The sequence below is a fragment of the Somniosus microcephalus genome, chromosome 19, assembly GCF_052327205.1.
Source record: "Somniosus microcephalus isolate GS21.2 chromosome 19, FLI_Smic_1.0, whole genome shotgun sequence".
In the NCBI taxonomy this organism is placed as follows: Eukaryota; Metazoa; Chordata; class Chondrichthyes; order Squaliformes; family Somniosidae; genus Somniosus; species Somniosus microcephalus.
Window position 1 is genome coordinate 27885043 of NC_141005.1, and position 17575 is coordinate 27902617.

Consider the following 17575-nt stretch of genomic DNA (forward strand, 5'->3'; position numbering starts at 1 on the left):
CTGTTTTCTACCTGTTAAGCCAATTTCTGAAAGTGTAGATACAACCCCTGATGGAGCTTTCTCATTTGGGATGCTATTTCCCCAAAGAAGTCAAGAAGGTTGGCCAGGCAGGATTTTCCCTTTCTGAACCACAACACCACAGGAGAAATAACAACAGAAGATGCTAGAAAAACTCAGCAGGCCAGGCAACATCCGTGGAGAGAGAAATAGAGTCAATGTTTCAGGTCGAAACCCTTCGTCAGGACTGAAAAAACACAGGAAATGAAACAGATTAAAAGGCCAGTTTGGGGGCTGGGAAATGGGGATGAGAGAACAAAAGAGAAGTGAAGAGACATTAAGAGGTATTCAAAACCAGACGAGATGGTGATAGGACTAGAGACAAAAGATGGCTCTAGATGAGGTGTGAAACGCGCTGCCAGAATGAGAGCCAGTTGCCATGTGGGAGAGAAAAAAAGGGGGAAGGACACAAAACAAAGGTGTGGATAAAAAATATATATATAAATGTAATAGGGGCCGAGGTTATGAGCTGAAATTGTTGAACTCGATATTGAGTGCAGAAGGCTGTAAAGTGCCTAATCGGAAATGAGGTGCTGTTCCTCGAGCTTACGCTGGGTTTCCGTGGAACAATGCAAGAACCCGAGGATGGTGAGGTCTGAGTGGGAATGGGGCGGTGAATTAAAATGACAGGCGACCGGAGGAATGATGATGATGACTGACCTACTCCATCACCAGAGGATACAGACCTTCAGCCATATGTCAGGTGCAGACTTCCAATCACCATCTCCTCACTGTGACATGCTCTGTTGCTGCACAGATGCCACTCTTCAACACTTAAGAGTTGGCCTCCCTGCTCTCGTTAACGTCCTCTTCTCGCAACACATCCCACAAGCAGCCAATCTCTGGTCCTGTGCTTACTGTAACTTGTTTTTGTTCAGCTTGAAACCAGGCTAAATCACTCCATCACATTACTGTCCAGTTTGATTCTCACTTATATTTTTTTTGAATTATAAAGCTGTTTATCCCTTCATTAAGGCTGTCACAAACCATTAATGAAGTGGTTGCGACAGCAGTTGGATCCCAATGAAAGTGTCGATGGCAGCAGTTTGGGGGCAGTGTTGGTTTTGGCATGGTTGGTGCTGCGACTTCTCATTTGCTCTAAAATTGCTGACCAGGGGCCCAGATTTTAATCTTTCCCAAATCACCGGGCGGGGTTTGGGAGAATTTTTGGGGGGAGTCTGGTGGGATTGAAGTTTGTGCGCTTGGTCTGGGCCGCTGACAATCCGATCCGATGATGTTCGCTCGATTCTGCTGCGTCGGCTGGCAGAGATAACCGCAAATTCCGATCTGAGGCCATAAATAGGACGGCAGGTGTGGAGAAGGAGGCAGCGTCCAGAGAGCAGGAGAGAGGCGCCGAGCCCGCACGGTACCAAACCGCTGTCCTTTAACAACCCGTCTGCTCACTTTGCTTCCCAGTGACAAGTCGCTGTTTTTGTGAAACTTGTTTGCTTGCTTATTTTTTAAATTAAATAGAAATTCGACTCGCATCTTTTCAACATTTGCACTTTATTTAAAATTGATCATAATTGTAACTTATTTTACAAAAAGATTCAGTTTTTTTCTTTTATCAAAGCTTTTGCAAATGTTTGTTATTTAAATAGGTTTGTAACTTTGTTTCAATATTTAATTTTTAAAAGAGTATTTCCCTCTTTTGTCTATAAAAATTGTATTTTGTAAAATTGGATGTTAAGATTTTATTCCGTACCGTTAGTCTGTGGGAGTTAGTTGAGTAAGTACAGTGCACCAGACCCACATCTATTTTGCTATCCCACATCTATCAGGTCGCTTTTAGCTGATATGGTTGTCGCCGTTTCTCTGTGTAATGCAGATTAATCCATATTTCCACCTTAAATCATTTCCCCCCCTCCCTCGTGTTGCAGACCAGGTTCTGAAAGCTGCGAATATTTCTTGGATCGTTACTTGCCCCCTTTCCTGTTTGGATTTTGAGACCCAGGAGGATGTGGTTTGGGGTCCAACATTGGTCCCGAGCCCCGGCACTCAGTCCACACCTTCTTCTGGTAGGACCGTGGCTGGGAGTTGTTTTCTCAGTCCAGAAATGAGGCCTGGGGAATATCGGGGGCCGGTCACAGTCACTCCCCTCGCCGCCTGGACATGGTCAGGAGCTGGGGGGTGTGTGGCTACAGATCCGCTCCCTGCTCCGGTCCGGCGTTGAGCACTGCACCGCTCGACTGTTGCCAGAGAGTTGGCCCACTGTGGATTACAGCGTGCATTGTAACAGGTTTTATTGCATCTGAAGGCAATACGATGGCAGAGGAGCAGAGCGTCCCGGATCAGCCGGCAGCTGGGAAAAGCCACGGCGGACCAGCAGCAAATTACAAGGTACTAAACCCGAGGCCCTCGCCTGGGACTCGCCCGCACCGCTCGGTGGAGTTAGTTCCTGATTCTTTATTTTTGCTTGTTGTTGGTAAATTGGCATTTTTAGACCAATTTGTGTTTCATATCCTAAATCTGAGATCGTCAGAATGGTTTTTGCATTTGAGTGAGAAACGGACTGCAATCCGTCAACTGTCTCTCTCCAGTGTTGCATTGAGTTTGTTGGATGCTGAAGTGTGACATCCCGCACGTCATCAGAGCGGGTTCCATTAAAAAAAAGTTTTGAGTTTAAGGCCATAATATTCATTAGGGGAGTTGAGGAGAACTTTTTTCACCCAGAGGGTGGTGGGGGAACTGGAACTCACTGCCTGAAAGGGTGGTAGAGGCAGAGACCCTCATCACATTTAAAAAGTACTTGGATATGCACTTGAAGTGCCCTGACCTACAGGGCTATGGACCAAGAGCTGGCTCTCTTTCCCCCCAAGATGGGCCAAATGGCCTCCTGCTGTGCTGCAAATTTCTATGATTCATTAATCATTGTCGGTATCAAGTACTCGCAAGTCAGATGTAGTGCATTTAAACCCTAGTTGTACCCTCATCTAAATTATGGTCAGTTTTTGATCATCCTCCTTCAGATTCCAGGGCTGTTTCATTTTTTGTTAGAGGTAGTTGGCAGTTCTTTGAGTTAATGCAGCCATCTCGCAACTGCGGGGCACTGGGGTTAAATCCAGCACACAGGAATGGGTGAAAGTCAACCCTCTCTCTCAGTTACAAGGATCCTATGTTAAATGAGTTTGGAGTTCTCAACCTGCCAGTTCCTATTGGGCATGAGTCCATACCACAAAACTGCCCTGATTGCTGCTAAATTGTAAGTCACACAGAGGAGCCAGAAAGAAGACTGATGTGCAAATAAATAATAGTTAATTGGCAACCAGTAAAGGGGTGCTGTTTTGACATTGGTGTTAAGGCATATTGCTGGCTCAGCAGAGAGGGAGACTTTCCCTCCATCTGGCTGTGCAGCATCTAATCTGACAAGAGTTTAACTTTAACATTCAATGCCTGAAATGCTCCATTCAGCAGCACTAGTATCCCTCCGGTCCATTGGCAGAGGAGTGTTCAAACACCCCACCCCCCAAAATATCTAGGATTTTTTTTTTTTTTTGTCGGACCACACCTTCTTTCGAAAGGATGTACCTTAGATCAGTTGACTGAACACAGAAATAAGGAGTTAGATAGTTATGCAATTCGACCAGTGAAAACTGATTTGTTGTGCTTGTGCTTCCAGATGTTCACCAGGATATTGCAATGAATAGAAGCAAAGTTATTGATAGACCAGCAACACATTACCAATGCTTGGACTTCATCTTTTAGAGTTTTGTCTGACAAAATTTTATTTCTTTTCATTTGTTTTATTTGATTTGTTAGCTTAATGGAAGCAATAATGTTTCTATTTGACCCTATCGTGAAATTCCTATTTAAAAAATAGACCTTTTGCAGTAGTTTTGTTTGGTCTGGCAAACTCATATAAAACATCTTCCCAAAATAAATCCTGTCTGCCATTGGTATCCCTCATCTTACAGGGGGCAACATTTACTGACATAGAAAGATGGGGCAATCATTTGCTGTCGAAATAACAGTGAGGCTAATGCCGCTCGCTGCTATTTATGCACAAATGGTACAGCAGCTTCAGGCAAGGTTAAACTCAGATATCCAAAAGTTGCTGTCCAAGTTGCTTCACCGTTAGCTTCGCAAAAGTGACATCTCACTGTCTGCCTCACCACCGAAATACATTGAATGCCGTGACATTGCTGTATTTGTGTGGTAGATACGAACTAAACCTGTCACAGAAAGTTAAGTCTTGTCCATTTCAGTCCAAGTACCCTTTTCACGAGGTGATGAGTGTTAATTATTGCCAGTCAAGCTCACCAGCACTAAAAATTAACTATTAAAAGTGTGGCATTTCATTCTTTCAGGTTTTAATTGTTGTTGGAGATTTTAAATGTAAAATTTTAAATTACACTTTATTTTCCTTTTCCTTTCGGTCTTTTATTCTTCTCTCTCTCAATCCAAACTTTCTTTCCCTCTCTTTATTTCTCTTTCTGTACCTGATTTGGCATTGAATTCACACACTCTAATTTATTCTTGCTTCTCAATCCTTGCGCTATTAATCTCACAATCCTTCAATTTGATTGGTTATGGAGATACACAGTTGCTTGTCCTGTTCACTCAGGTCCCAGATGCCCAGGTTCCCTTGCTGTGACGTTATCAGCTCACACTTTCAGCAACTTGCTGGGCAAAAAATTTGAAAACCTAAATGTGCAAGGGCAAGTCTAACTAATGGTAGATGCCCTGCCACAGCAAATTATGGCCCATGATGTTTTCCTATCTAACCCTGGCAGCTTTGTAATGTCACAATCCAGGTTGTTACCCACTATAATAACAGAAAATGCTGGAAAAACTCAGCAGGCCAGGCAACATCCGTGGAGAGAGAAATAGAGTTAACGTTTCAGGTCGAAACCCTTTGTCAAGACTGAAAAAGCACAGGAAATGAAACGGGTTAAAAGGCCAGTTTGGGGGCTGGGAAATGGGGATGAAAGAACGAAAGAGAAGTGAAGAGACATTAAGAGGTATTCAAAACCAGACGAGATGGTGATAGGACTAGTGGAGATAAAAGACAGCTCTAGATTAGGTGTGAAATGCGCTGGCAGAATGAGAGACAGCTGCCATGTGGGAGAGAAAAAAAGGGGGAAGGGCACAAAACAAAGATGTGGATAAAAAATATATATAAAAATGTAATAGGGGCCGAGGTTATGATCTGAAATTGTTGAACTCGATATTGAGTCCGGAAGGCTGTAAAGTGCCTAATTGGAAGATGAGGTGCTGTTCCTCGAGCTTACGCTGAGCTTCCGTGGAACAATGCAAGAGCCCGAGTACGGTGAGGTCGGAGTGGGAATGGGGCGGTGAATTAAAGTGACAGGCGACCGGAAGCTCGGGGTCATCCTTACGGACTGAACGGAGGTGTTCCGCAAAGCGGTCATCCAATCTGCGTTTGGTCTCCCCAATGTAGAGGAGACCACATCGTGAGCAGCGAATAGTTACCCACTATCTTTCATTAACCTATTTTATTTTAACATTTTTTAAGCTCACAGTTTATGAGCTTGAGAATTTCCAGGGGCGCAAGTCTGAGTTTACTGGAGAATGTATGAACCTGGCAGACAAAGGATTTGAAAAAGTGGGATCAATCCATGTGGAAAGCGGTCCGTAAGTATATACATGTATGTAGATGTGAAAATAAGAGAGATAGCCTAATGATTAGACAGACTAAATGGACATAAGAAAAGGCTGATTGTTGTTGAGGTCCAATAGATCTCTGTCAGACGGTCTTCATCTCCTGACTTGTGCTTTTGAATTTTTCTGGACTCTTCTAGTGTCCATATTAACCACATTGAGTGACAATCTGTTAAGTGTGAAGTAGTTGCTGCTTAAGTAACTAGTAACTTGAGCTTTGCTTTCTAAACTGTAGCAAAGACAGATGTCTCAAGAATTTGGCTAGGAGCAGAAAAAGACGTGGAGAAATCGTACCGCGGTTATCCAGCTGGCAGGTCACAGATTTCCACTAGTTTAACAGATGCTTCTGGAAGCCTGTTCCTGCAAATGATTAGTTAACTCAGATTTCTGTGCAGAAGAAATGGTTCCAGGCAATGGTACAGTGAGAGAGAATTCTACAAAGAAGTGAAGCTGCTGGTATCCTAGGCAGATGTTTTGGATTGATACAGAAAGTTGTGCTGGAGTTGCAACAACTGTTGTGTTACTGTCGTGAACAGGGAGGTCCAGCTTAAGCACCAGTGTCTCCTGTGAGGGAGCTTCAGACACAATGTTGTTGAGGATGGGCAACTTGGTCACACTATTCTATTGTTTTGGAAGATAAACCCTGGCATGGAATAGACTATCCCCATAGTGCACTGGCCTTCATGGCTTTTGAATATACTGAGCTCAGAAGCAAGAGGCAGGTTTTCTCTCCAGCCTGCCAACACAGCCACAGTATTACATCGCTGGACGGATACAATATTTGTAGGATATCGACTGCTGAAGATGGAAAGTTGAATGGAGTCTTTTTGGGGATTCCTACTCTTTTAGAGCCATCTTCGCCACTCGTGTTGGCTCGGGATAGATCAACTGCGATTAGAAAACAAAGGCGCTGAAGAGAGTCTGGGCAGTTATTGCAGTCAATCCTTCTCAACTGTTAGTGGCCTTGTTTTTTCAGCACCAAAGATAACCCATCACTGTCTGGCCACTGTCCAGTCCTGGTTATATCTGCTTGCAATTATTGATCACCAGTGTCATCAGGAAAGAGAACAAACCTCATTCTTGATGACATTCAGCAAATTATTGTTGAAGACTGAAAACAATTAGGCCGAGCACTTCCCTGAGAGACCTGTGTGATAGTTGGAAATGATAAAGATGGATATCTATCCATTATGATCCAATGTTTGCATCTTCTGAAGAAGTCAGGGATCTAGTTCTGTAGTCCACTGGTTGTACCACAAGAGGCCAATGAGGCTGGAATGCTTAATTCTGTCAATATCTCTAGAAATCTCAGGGGCTACAGTTCTACTTTTGTGCTAATCATGTCTCCTAGTTCTGTCCTCAATAAGGAGCCGCCCCACATCGACCAAACATTCCTTTCCATATTTAAAAAAATAACTTTGTGGGTATATTACAGAATACAAAACATAAATCATTGTCAAAGCCAGAATTTGCAATTGGTAAGTGCATTACTGTACTTTTGTGGTCCTGAGACATGGGAACTGATAATGCAATTGATGTAATCTGAAGTACATTAGTGCTGCATATGCTGGGGCCCTATATAATCATGTGTTGAAGACCAAGGCTTAATCATTGTCTGATGCATAGAGCACAGGAGAATGCAGTTGCAAGTGCTTTGAGCACAAGAAGTCCACACACGAGCTGTGCACTCGGCTCATTAAGGCCCTGATTTTATACAAATTAAGGGAGCTACCTATAATGTGACTGAAAAGTCCTCCAGTCACTCAGTGTCCAGTTTGAGAGAAGGCAGAAGCAAAACATGACCTTTTTCTCCTGGTAGTCCTATCCTAGAACCATCCTTCATTGTTGCTGCTCCTGTTGTTTCCCTCCACAAGCTGATTCATGCCATTCTTCACCGAGCCATTTCATAGCTGCTGGCCCTGATAATTCCACCCCGACTCCTGTGCTGCTGCCAACACATCATGTGGTAAGTGCTGGGAGCGCCAGAAAAACATTTAAATGAGCTGATTTCACAGTTATGGTGCAAGGTCAGCTATGAGGGGTGCAGATACATGCAGTGCTCCTGGAAACACTGAGCTGAGACCACGTTATCAACCCCATACCGATTAGGAAGGTCCCATGTTCAACTCCAAAATTAAACATAATTCCTGATCCTGATTGCAATCCTGTTGATTCCTCTTGTACGGTGTGTATATTCTGGATGTCGGGTGAGGGCCAGATATGTCTTGGCTATGTTGCCTTCCTCTACCACCATGGTTAAATGAACTGGTGAGGTGTTGAAAGGCAACTAGGACTCTGTGAATGGTACCCCAGCAAGAGCCAGCACATTCAAGACAGGAGCAAATCATTTTTTTAAAAGTTGGTGATTGCCCAAGTTTACTGAATTTAAATACACAGCATCAATTTGATAAACACGCCATGTCACTTCTGCTGGGTGTTGCTGAAACAGCACTCAGCCCAGTTTATCTGCAAGATCTCCTCTGTCCATTCTTATCTCCATGGGGTTAAGATGTGATAGAGTCTCTGAGCTGTATCTCTGCAGTGCTTAGCAATTGCTGTTTTTTTTCCCCCAGATGGGTGGGTTTTGAGCGACAGAAGTTCAATGGCGAACAGTTTGTTTTGGAGAAGGGAGAATACCCACGCTGGGACACATGGTCCAACAGTCATAATAGTGAGAGGCTGTTGTCACTCCGACCCCTCCACATCGTAAGTACCACTTGGTTACATTTATTTTCCACCACAACCAACACAAAGAAAAAGACAGAGAAAAGAGAGATATGCAGTCAAAGAAAGAGGCAGACACTGTGTGAGAGGCAGACAGACACAGTGTGAGAGGCAGACAGACACAGTGTGAGAGGCAGACAGACACAGTGTGAGAGGCAGACAGACACAGTGTGAGAGGCAGTCACTGAGAGAGACAGACGCTGAGAGAGCAAACTGTGTGAGAGACAGACACAGTGGGTTGAATCTTAACTCCCAAAAACGGGTGGGTTGGGGTCAGTCAGAGGTTAAAATTCAAAATATCTGAAACAGGAAATCATCCGCATTGAACCTGCCCATTTCATTTTGAACGGAGGTGGAACGCGGGGTGGGCGACCAATCTGCTTGCAGGAGGCGGGTCGGTCATTTAAATATTAAAATGAAGGCAGGCTCATTTTGACAGTCATTCTATTTTTAACTTGTCGGCCGGGAAACCCGGCAGGTGAAAGGAGGCGAGAAGGGCTGAATCATGAGCTAAATGCCTTTACAACACTGCTTGTGGGCCAGGAGGAGCAGGAGCGTTTTCTCCCTGCCCAACAAGCTTTCCAGTAAACCCACCACCACCCCTGTGCTCTGTCTGCTCCCCACCCCCTCCCACCCAATCACCATCAGACCCTCCCCTCCACACCATCAGGCATCTCCCCCCAACCACCATCAGACCATCTCCCCCCAACCACCATCAGACCATCTCCCCCCAACCACCATCGGACCCACCCCTCGACACCATCAGACATCTCCCCCCAACCACCATCGGACCCACCCCTCGACACCATCAGACCATCTCCCCCCCAACCACCATCGGACCCTCCCCTCCACACCATCAGACCATCTCCCCCCAACCACCATCGGACCCTCCCCTCGACCACCATCTGACACCCCCCGCGGTCTGTCTGCCTGCCCCCCCCTCCACACCATCAGACCCTCCCCTCCACACCATCAGACCATCTCCCCCCCAACCACTAGCAGACCCTCCCCTCCACACCATCAGACCATCTCCCCCCAACCACCATCGGACCCTCCCCTCGACCACCATCAGCCCATCTCCCCCCAACCACCATCGGACCCTCCCCTCGACCACCATCAGCCCATCTCCCCCCAACCACCATCGGACCCTCCCCTCGACCACCATCAGACCATCTCCCCCCAATCACCATCAGACCCTCCCCTCCACACCATCAGACAATCTCCCCCCAACCACCATCGGACCCACCCCTCGACCACCATCTACCACCCCCCCCCCCCCGCGATCTGTCTGCTCCCACCCCACCCCCCCCACCATCAGACATCTACCCCCAACCACCATCGGACCCACCCCTCGACCACCATCTGCCACCCCCCCGCGATCTGTCTGCTCCCCCCAACCACCATCGGACCCGCCCTTCGACCACCATCTGCCACCCCCCGCGGTCTGTCTGGCCCCCCCCCCCCCGCCCCCTCCACACCATCAGACAATCTCCCCCCAACCACCATTGGACCCTCCCCTCGACCACCATCTGCCAAGCCCCCGCGTTTTTTCTCAACCTCCCGCAATCTCTCCCAACCCCCCACTAGACCTACCTGCTCTTAGATGTCAACCTGTAATTTCGGGTTTCCTGACCTCAAAGCAGCCTCCCGAACCCCACCCCGCTCCGCCCCCGCCCCCCTCCCCCACCCCCCTCCCCTTCCCTGCCTCCAAGCTAAAATCCAGGCCACAGGCCAGTAAGAGAGAGAGCCAGACACAGTGTGAAAGAGACATACACTGTGAGAGAGAGAGACCAAACAGTTTGAGAGACATATACAGTGAGAGAGAGAAAATAGTTTGAGCAAGACAGTCACGGGACAGACCAAATGGTGTGAGAGACAGACGCAGTGAGAGAAAGATGCACACATACATATTCAGAGAATGATGCACACAAAGTGGGAGACTGACACACTTAAAAACACACTACACATAACGCACTCCGCAAGAGAGAGAATGGCACATGCACAGGAGAAAGGCATACACATAAGAGTGACAGAATTCCCTGATGTCCCACTCATGGAGTGACACCTTGCATCCAACACATTGATCAGTGCACAAGTAGCCAGACCTGTGTGCAGGGAGCGCCACACTCCTGAATTGGTGCTTTTTAAGATCATGCAGCAAATGTACACAGGCTTTACTATAGTCCCAAAAATTATCTAAATAGATATTAATAGGCCCCATAATGAATTGCTCGTGTTTTCTTGCTGATCCCTTCTTTATGCACTGCTCACCAGTTTAAAATGGCTGCTTCTGGTTTTCTGTGCTGTTCACATTCTTAAAGCTAGAACTGACTAGTTTATGGCAACTTCTGTTTTGCTTTCTTGACTTGCCACGCTGCCGTTCTATATTATTGTTTGTGGAATACCATTCTGCTGTTTGCTGCTGAGGCTTTGCAATACAGGACTCCATTTGGACAGACCTCCGCCCACAGTATTGTTGCTGCCAACCTCCGCTCCAACCATGGCTCAGCATGGGCAATCTGTTGGATCTGCCAATAGCGGTCGTGGGTTTGGAGGAGGTGTTCAGGCAGAAGGAAGTTGAGCTTGAACATTAGGTCACAGGTGCCCACCTGCAACTGGCCTAGGAACTACGTTCTCTGATCTAGGCCCACCTCGTTGGCTATTCCTCAGGGATGCTATGAGTTATACTCTCTACTGGAGATCGAGCTGCAGGCAAGATCTTACAATGGGTCAGTCCTAATGCAGTGAGATAGAGATACAATGTGAGAGACACATGTGGTGAGAGATAGACATATGTGCGTACACACATGCACACATACATGCAGTGAGACACACACAATGTGAGAGACAGTGTGAGAAATAGACAGTGAGGCACGTAATGAGAGAGAGACATGCCTACACAGCAGAAGACCACACACCGAGAGAGTCACACAGCAATAGAGAGTTAGAAACAGAGACACACACATAGCAACATTAAAATATAAACCCACAGCAAAAGGAAGAGAAACTCACAGTGAGAGACACACATAAACAGCAAGAGAACTCTGAGAAACACACACATGCAGAGCAAGGAATAGGGGCACACATACGATAATAGAGAGAGAGAAAGACACACAGAAGAGAGAAGGACATGCACACAGAAAGAGAGATACACATGCAGCAAGACAGTCACACAGACAGTGGAAGAGAGAGACACATAGCAAGAGTGAAACACATATACACACACACCCCGCAAGAGAAACATACAGTGAGGTAGAGACTCACAGTAAATAAGAAAGAGACACACAGGAGAAAGAGAATGAGACAAGCACAACAACAGAGAGGGACAAACACTCAAAGAAATACACACACCGTAAGCGAGACATTGAAAGGGAGATACACACAGCGAGGGATAGAGAACCACACATAGAGCATAGAAGACACATGCAGGATAAGAAGGGATCTGGCCTAAGGTAACTGGGAAGAAAAGTTGTCAACTGGTTGACAAATAAGCAGTGGGAAATCTTCAAATACCATATGCATAGAGTACAAAACAAATATACTGCATTCCTATAAAGAAGAAAGGAGTGCATCAAAGAACAGAGTTCCAGGGATAAATAGAGAGATTTTCACAGAACTGAAACGTACAAGAAGGCACAGGATAAATTATGGGTTAACAATTCTAACGATAATTGCGAGGAATATAGAAAGTGTACCAGGGAAGGTGAAAAGGGAGATTAAAAGGGCTAAAAAGGAACCTGAGAAAAGGTGAGCAGATACAGTAATTTAAAAGAAAATAGTCCTGATTTTTCTTCTTAGGCAGTCCCTCGGAACCGAGGATGACTTGCTTCCACATTAAAAATGAGTTCTCGGGTGACTGATGAGTCCAATGCAGGACCTACAGGTGGGGCAGACGGTGGTTGAAGGGGCGGGTGGGTGGGGTGCTTGGATTGACGTGCGCTCCTTGCGCTGCCTGCGCTTGGCTTCCGCTTGCTCCCGGCGAAGAGACTCGGTGTTCGGCGCCTTCCCGGATGCTTCTGCTCCACTGATTACCTTTCCCTTGTCTTCATTGACCTACATTGGCTTCCCTTCCACCAACATAATAAATTTAAATTCCTCAACCTCATCTGAAAATCACTTCACAACGTGGGACCAGCCTATTTCTCCAACCATCTTCAGCCTTATATTCATTCCCTCATCCTTTAGTCCTCTGAACCTGGCCTTTTGTGCGTCCTCCTCCCTTCGCCCCCCTCCCCAATTGATGACAGGCTCTTCAGTCACCTCCTTGCTTATAACCTCCTGGGGGGAGAAATTCGGTATCGCCCCATTTGGGGGCGGTAACTTTTGAAAGCTGGGAAACTTAGTGCCAGGCGCTAATGATTCCCAGCTTTTTCTAAATTCGGTGTTTGTGCTCCAGGAAGGAAGTGGAGCGTTCAATCAAGCGCTCCATTTCCTTCCTGGAGCGTTAAAAGACGCAGGCGGAGCGGTGGTGGTGCAGCACTGCCGTGATCCGAGGCTCCTTCCCTCCCTTAAAGGGAAGGGCCATCGCTGCAGGCTCTGTATTGGGACCAGTTAGCGATCAGCCCCATGCACTCCAGCAGAATCGCGGCCCCCAGGAGATTTGGAAAAAAAAAACATTTTAGAAATGTTCCTATTTACCTCGGCAACCTCCCCTTTAACTTCCGCCCCCGAAGCGCCCGGCTTCCCGAACCACTCCTCCTGCAGCTGTCAGTGTTTTCGCTCGGCGATGCTGCAGGGGGTGGAACCGAAGTTCGGGTCCGGGGCGCTACCGGGGCGATGCGCACGGCAATGGCGTCGCGCTCTCCGGGCGCAGGAGATCGTGTTGCAAAGTGTTACCGCGGCCACAAACCTCCCAGCCAAGTTAGCGGGAGTCGTTCATCTCACCGTGCCCAGCCGTAAGTCGTTAGCACCCTGTTATCACCCCCCGGAGGCGATAACTGGAGGCGCTAAGGAAGCCAATTTCTAGCCCCCTGCCTTTACACTTCTCTGTTTTAGTCACCCTTCCTAATCTCTCCTTCTTTAGCTCAGCTTGTTATCACTATTTATTTCCATTTGTGACACAGCATGACAGACCTTTTATGTTAAAGGTGCTGTGTAAACGCTAACTATTGTTGTTGTGTGAATGTAAATTAAGACTGGGATTTAAACCTTTGGACTCCCTGTCAAGACTCTGATATACTTTTGGACAACTCTAACTTCTAGGTCCTCTCGATCACTGCAGACATTATTGCCTTCTGGCATCTGAATCTGGTAATGAATGTTCCACTCCACACTCTTCGTTTTGCTTTCCTTTAGGATGGCGGTGAGCACAAGATCAATCTCTTTGAGAATGCTGGGTATAGTGGAAGGAAGATGGAGATTGTAGAAGATGATGTCCCCAGCCTCTGGGCTCATGGATTCCAGAATAGGGTAGCCAGCATCAAAGCCATCAATGGAACGTAAGACAACCTTACTCCATTTCAAGCACTGAAATTTCCCTGCACATTCTCGTGTTCTCTTATTGTAGCAGTACTGAGGCTTACTCGAAGTTCTCTTACTGCATGTCTCGAAAGACTAATGTATAACCCACCTTTCTAAAACACTTTCTGATATTTGCCACACCTGTCACTGTAACATGCTCTACTATATCCATACTGTAGAACTATAAAGAGTATAGGATACAGATATAAGGCTAGGAGGGTCTCTTAATCAAGTTGTGGTATTACATTTGGAAACAAATTGAGGGAACGGTAGCACAGTGGTTATGTTACTGGACTAGTAATCCAGAGGCCATGTTACAGAGGCCTAGATTAACGATCTGGAGACGTAAATTCAAATCCCACCATGGCAGCTGGGGAATTTAAATTCAGTTAATTAAATAAATCTGGAATATAAAGCTAGTATCAGTAACGGTATGTAACCATATACGAAGACTACGACGGTTTTGTCGTAAAAATCCATCTGGTTCACTAATGTCCTTTTAAGGAAGGAAATCTGCTGTCCTCACCCGGTCTGGCCTATATGTGACTCCAGACCCACAGCAATGTGGTTGACTCTTAACTGCCCTCTGAAATGGCCACTCAGTTCCACCAAACTGCTGCGACAAAGTCACAGTGGGAGTACCTTCACCACACGGACTGCAGCGGTTCAAGAAGGCGGCTCACCATCACCTTCTCGAGGGCAATTAGGGATGGGCAATAAATGCCGGCCTTGCCAGCGACGTCCAGATCCCACAAATTAATTTTTTTTTTTTAATGATATCGTGGACCAAAGTGAACAACTAAAGAAGCAGAATAAGAATATGTGAGATATCTTTAGGTAAAGGGTGCAAAAGTGGTGCTACTAGGATTGCAGCCAATGCTGTATCAGACCATGAAATAAACTGATTTCTTACAGTGATTATTGAATAATGTTTACCAAAGAGAAGTGACTTTGTAGATCATTGAAAATTTTTGTTAGGTAGACGGAAGTAACTCCGGGTCGGTGGTCTGGTGGAAAATCTGGTGGGGACCCATTTGCCTGCCAGAATGAACTTTCAGTCAGGCTTTTATAAGGGCTCAATCAGGCAGGAGGCTGCCTAAATATGCAAATCGAGGTTCTGCACGTATTGTAGGACCCCAATTGCAACTATTGGGAAGAAATGGATGAAGAATGCAGGGTGCGTACCAGTCCCACTTTCTCCAGACCGTTGGAGCCTGTTACAAATGGTGAGATTTTAGGAGGAGCAGGAGTATTCCTCCAGGCCCCACCAAAAATCTTCCAGCCCGCTGTTGGCCTGTTCTCGCCCCTGCCCAGAATCTGCTCCCCTCCCCAAATAGGGTCGCCGACCATCCAGATTTGGCCTGGAATCTCCAGGAATTAAAGATTAATCAGCAGGACACTGCTGCGAGCAGCCTGGGAGAAATATCATCGGGGCGATTAAAAAAAAATGTTTGTTTTCATTTTCTTTGAGCAGTTCTGTTCATTAGTTATAAAAATATTGGAGCTGGCGGGGGGGAAGGCTGTTTGACTGACAGTCAAGAATCATCCAGTCGGATAATGAAAAGTCTTTTCGCTTTCCAATTGGTGTGGGAAGGCGGGGCGCCGCGAGGATGGACATGTTGGGCGACCAATGGCGGGGAGCGGGTCAGTGGAAGGCAGGAGGTCACCTTATGAAACCTCGAGGAATACAATTAACCAGAGTTGGTAGCCCGATCGACCCCCCCCCGCCTGCCGACTGGCTGCGTGCAGTAGCTGGCCACATTTGCTCCAGAACAGTCTCGAGCTGCAGCAGAATGCGCATTTGGCGTGCTCACGGCTCACCGAAGAAAATGTCAGTAAGGCCCGAACCTGAAAGTGGACTGCGCCATGCGAATGCCACATTGGGCGGGCGCCCAACCTGAATGTCTCCTCCTCCATAATGTCAGTTGAGGATAATTAAAAGGAATTTTAGGAGTAAGAAAGCAATAGATAGGCGGATTATAGACAGTAGCTGCAAAGATCCAGATCAATCTTTTTAACCGCGCCTGACTGATCTTCAGAGGATGATAAGTTAGATATAAATATTACACAGGATCAGGAAATGACAGATGCATTAAATGAATTCTTCACGAACAAAGACAGTGGACATTTTGGCTCAGGCATCCATATGTATTTAGGGGTCAGTAAAACATGACACTAAGAAATTAAAGGATGGATTGTGGAATCGGGTGGCCCCGTGTAGGAGGGTTGCTGACAGGGAGAGTGCAGAATGGGATATCGCAGGCCCACTATCCATGGTATTCCATCCATTAATTTTAATAGATGGAAAATTACAGGCTGCAAGCCCACAGTTGCCTGACCTGTACTCCCTGTGAACGTTGCTTCTTGTGATGAATTAGCCCTTAAATATCCACACAGTACCTGGATTAGATGGGATAGACCAAAAAACCTCAGGAAAGCAGACACGGATTTGATTTCATATATCTAGGAGCTTCATCAATGTAAGAGCAGCACCTGAGGACTAGAAGATAGTGAATGTTACCCTGATGTTCAAAAAAGATGAATTAAGTATTCTGTGCCCTGTTGTTCTGCAGGTGGGTGGGGTACCAGTACCCCGGTTACAGAGGACGCCAGTACATCTTCGAGAAGGCGGAATACAAGCATTGGAATGACTGGGATTCTAACCAGCCGCTGATCCAGTCTGTCCGCCGCATCAGGGATATGCAGTGGCACAAGCGAGGCTGCTTCCAGGCCACCCCACCCAGCAGCTGAAGGAGACAGGCGGAGGACCTGAGGCAGGAGGTCAGGAGTAGGTTGTACGCAAAGAAAAGAAGAATGAAATAGAACAGGAACCTGACATCCCTGTGCTGTGAAAATAATACTGCTGCAAATAAAATGGTGACTGACGAGAGCCACCTGTGTGTGTGTGTTTGTTCACACAGATTTTTCTGTTTCTTTTCCTCTTTAACAAAAATAAAATGTAACAGTACCACTTGGCTAGGAAGGAGAAAATATATTAGCCAAAGTTCCTGCTCCGATCACCATCCAATGATCCAGACTGGGAAGTGCCTGTCTGTGGATATTGGGTGAGTACAAGGCTAGGCTCAGTTAGCTGAGAAATAGCTCAGTGTGCAGGCTGACACACGACGGATGGTCACTTGGGCAAGATGCCAAAGGGCTGTCAGTGACCATGGTACTGGACCCTTCCATCATTCAGAGCTTTCAGGGGAAAATTGAGCTATAAATGTATTTCTTTTAAGAGTTTTGAAAATTTTCCAATCCAACATCTGCTGCATTGTGAGCTTAACCTCGCCACGAACACGACAGAACCTCTAATAAAAGCAGACTGTTATTTCTGAATGCTGCACGAACTTGACAATGCTTCAGTAAAAGGCAACTGAGACCACTCATCTCCAAATAATAAACAGAGTATCACACTGGTAATGGTGAGCCTCAGGCTTAGGAGTAAACTTCTCTACTAATAGGGTCAAAAAACACTCCCTTAAAAGTAAACAACAAAACAAGTGTTTTACCCAGTTTCAACAACAACAACTTATATTTATATAGCGCCTTTAACATAATAAAACATCCCAAGGTGCTTCACAGGAATGTTATCAAAAAAAAACTAAATTTGCCACCGAGCCATGTAAGGAGATGTTACGGCAGATGACCAAAAACTTGGTCGAAGAGGTAGGTTTTAAGGAGGAAAGAGAAGTGAAGAGGCAGAGATTTA

At 46.2% G+C, this 17575-nt stretch overlaps 1 protein-coding gene across 3 annotated transcripts; it reads left to right on the top strand.

Annotated features, from left to right (window-relative positions):
- Positions 1–1324: 1324 nt before the first annotated feature.
- crybb3 (crystallin, beta B3) lies at positions 1325–16753 on the top strand. Of its 3 annotated transcripts, none has more exons than XM_085961455.1 (6): positions 1325–1423; positions 2315–2397; positions 5534–5652; positions 8253–8385; positions 13699–13841; positions 16437–16753. In XM_085961455.1, the coding sequence occupies exons 2-6, from the start codon at positions 2323–2325 to the stop codon at positions 16612–16614; spliced, it is 648 nt and encodes a 215-aa protein (XP_085817581.1). In that variant the 5' UTR covers positions 1325–1423; positions 2315–2322; the 3' UTR covers positions 16615–16753. The 3 variants fall into 3 exon arrangements, with proteins under 3 accessions (XP_085817581.1, XP_085817582.1, XP_085817580.1); XM_085961456.1 differs by lacking the exon at positions 1325–1423 and adding an exon at positions 1440–1658; XM_085961454.1 differs by lacking the exon at positions 1325–1423 and having other exon boundaries at positions 1976–2397.
- The last annotated feature ends 822 nt before the right edge of the window (positions 16754–17575 follow it).

Bases quoted from the DNA above. Each gene is read 5' to 3' on its own strand.
- crybb3 (XM_085961454.1), top strand. From the start codon at position 2,170: ATGGTCAGGAGCTGGGGGGTGTGTGGCTACAGATCCGCTCCCTGCTCC. The intron at 8,386-13,698 runs GTAAGTACCACT...GCTTTCCTTTAG, and splicing joins CACTCCGACCCCTCCACATC to GATGGCGGTGAGCACAAGAT. The intron at 13,842-16,436 runs GTAAGACAACCT...GTTGTTCTGCAG, and splicing joins ATCAAAGCCATCAATGGAAC to GTGGGTGGGGTACCAGTACC.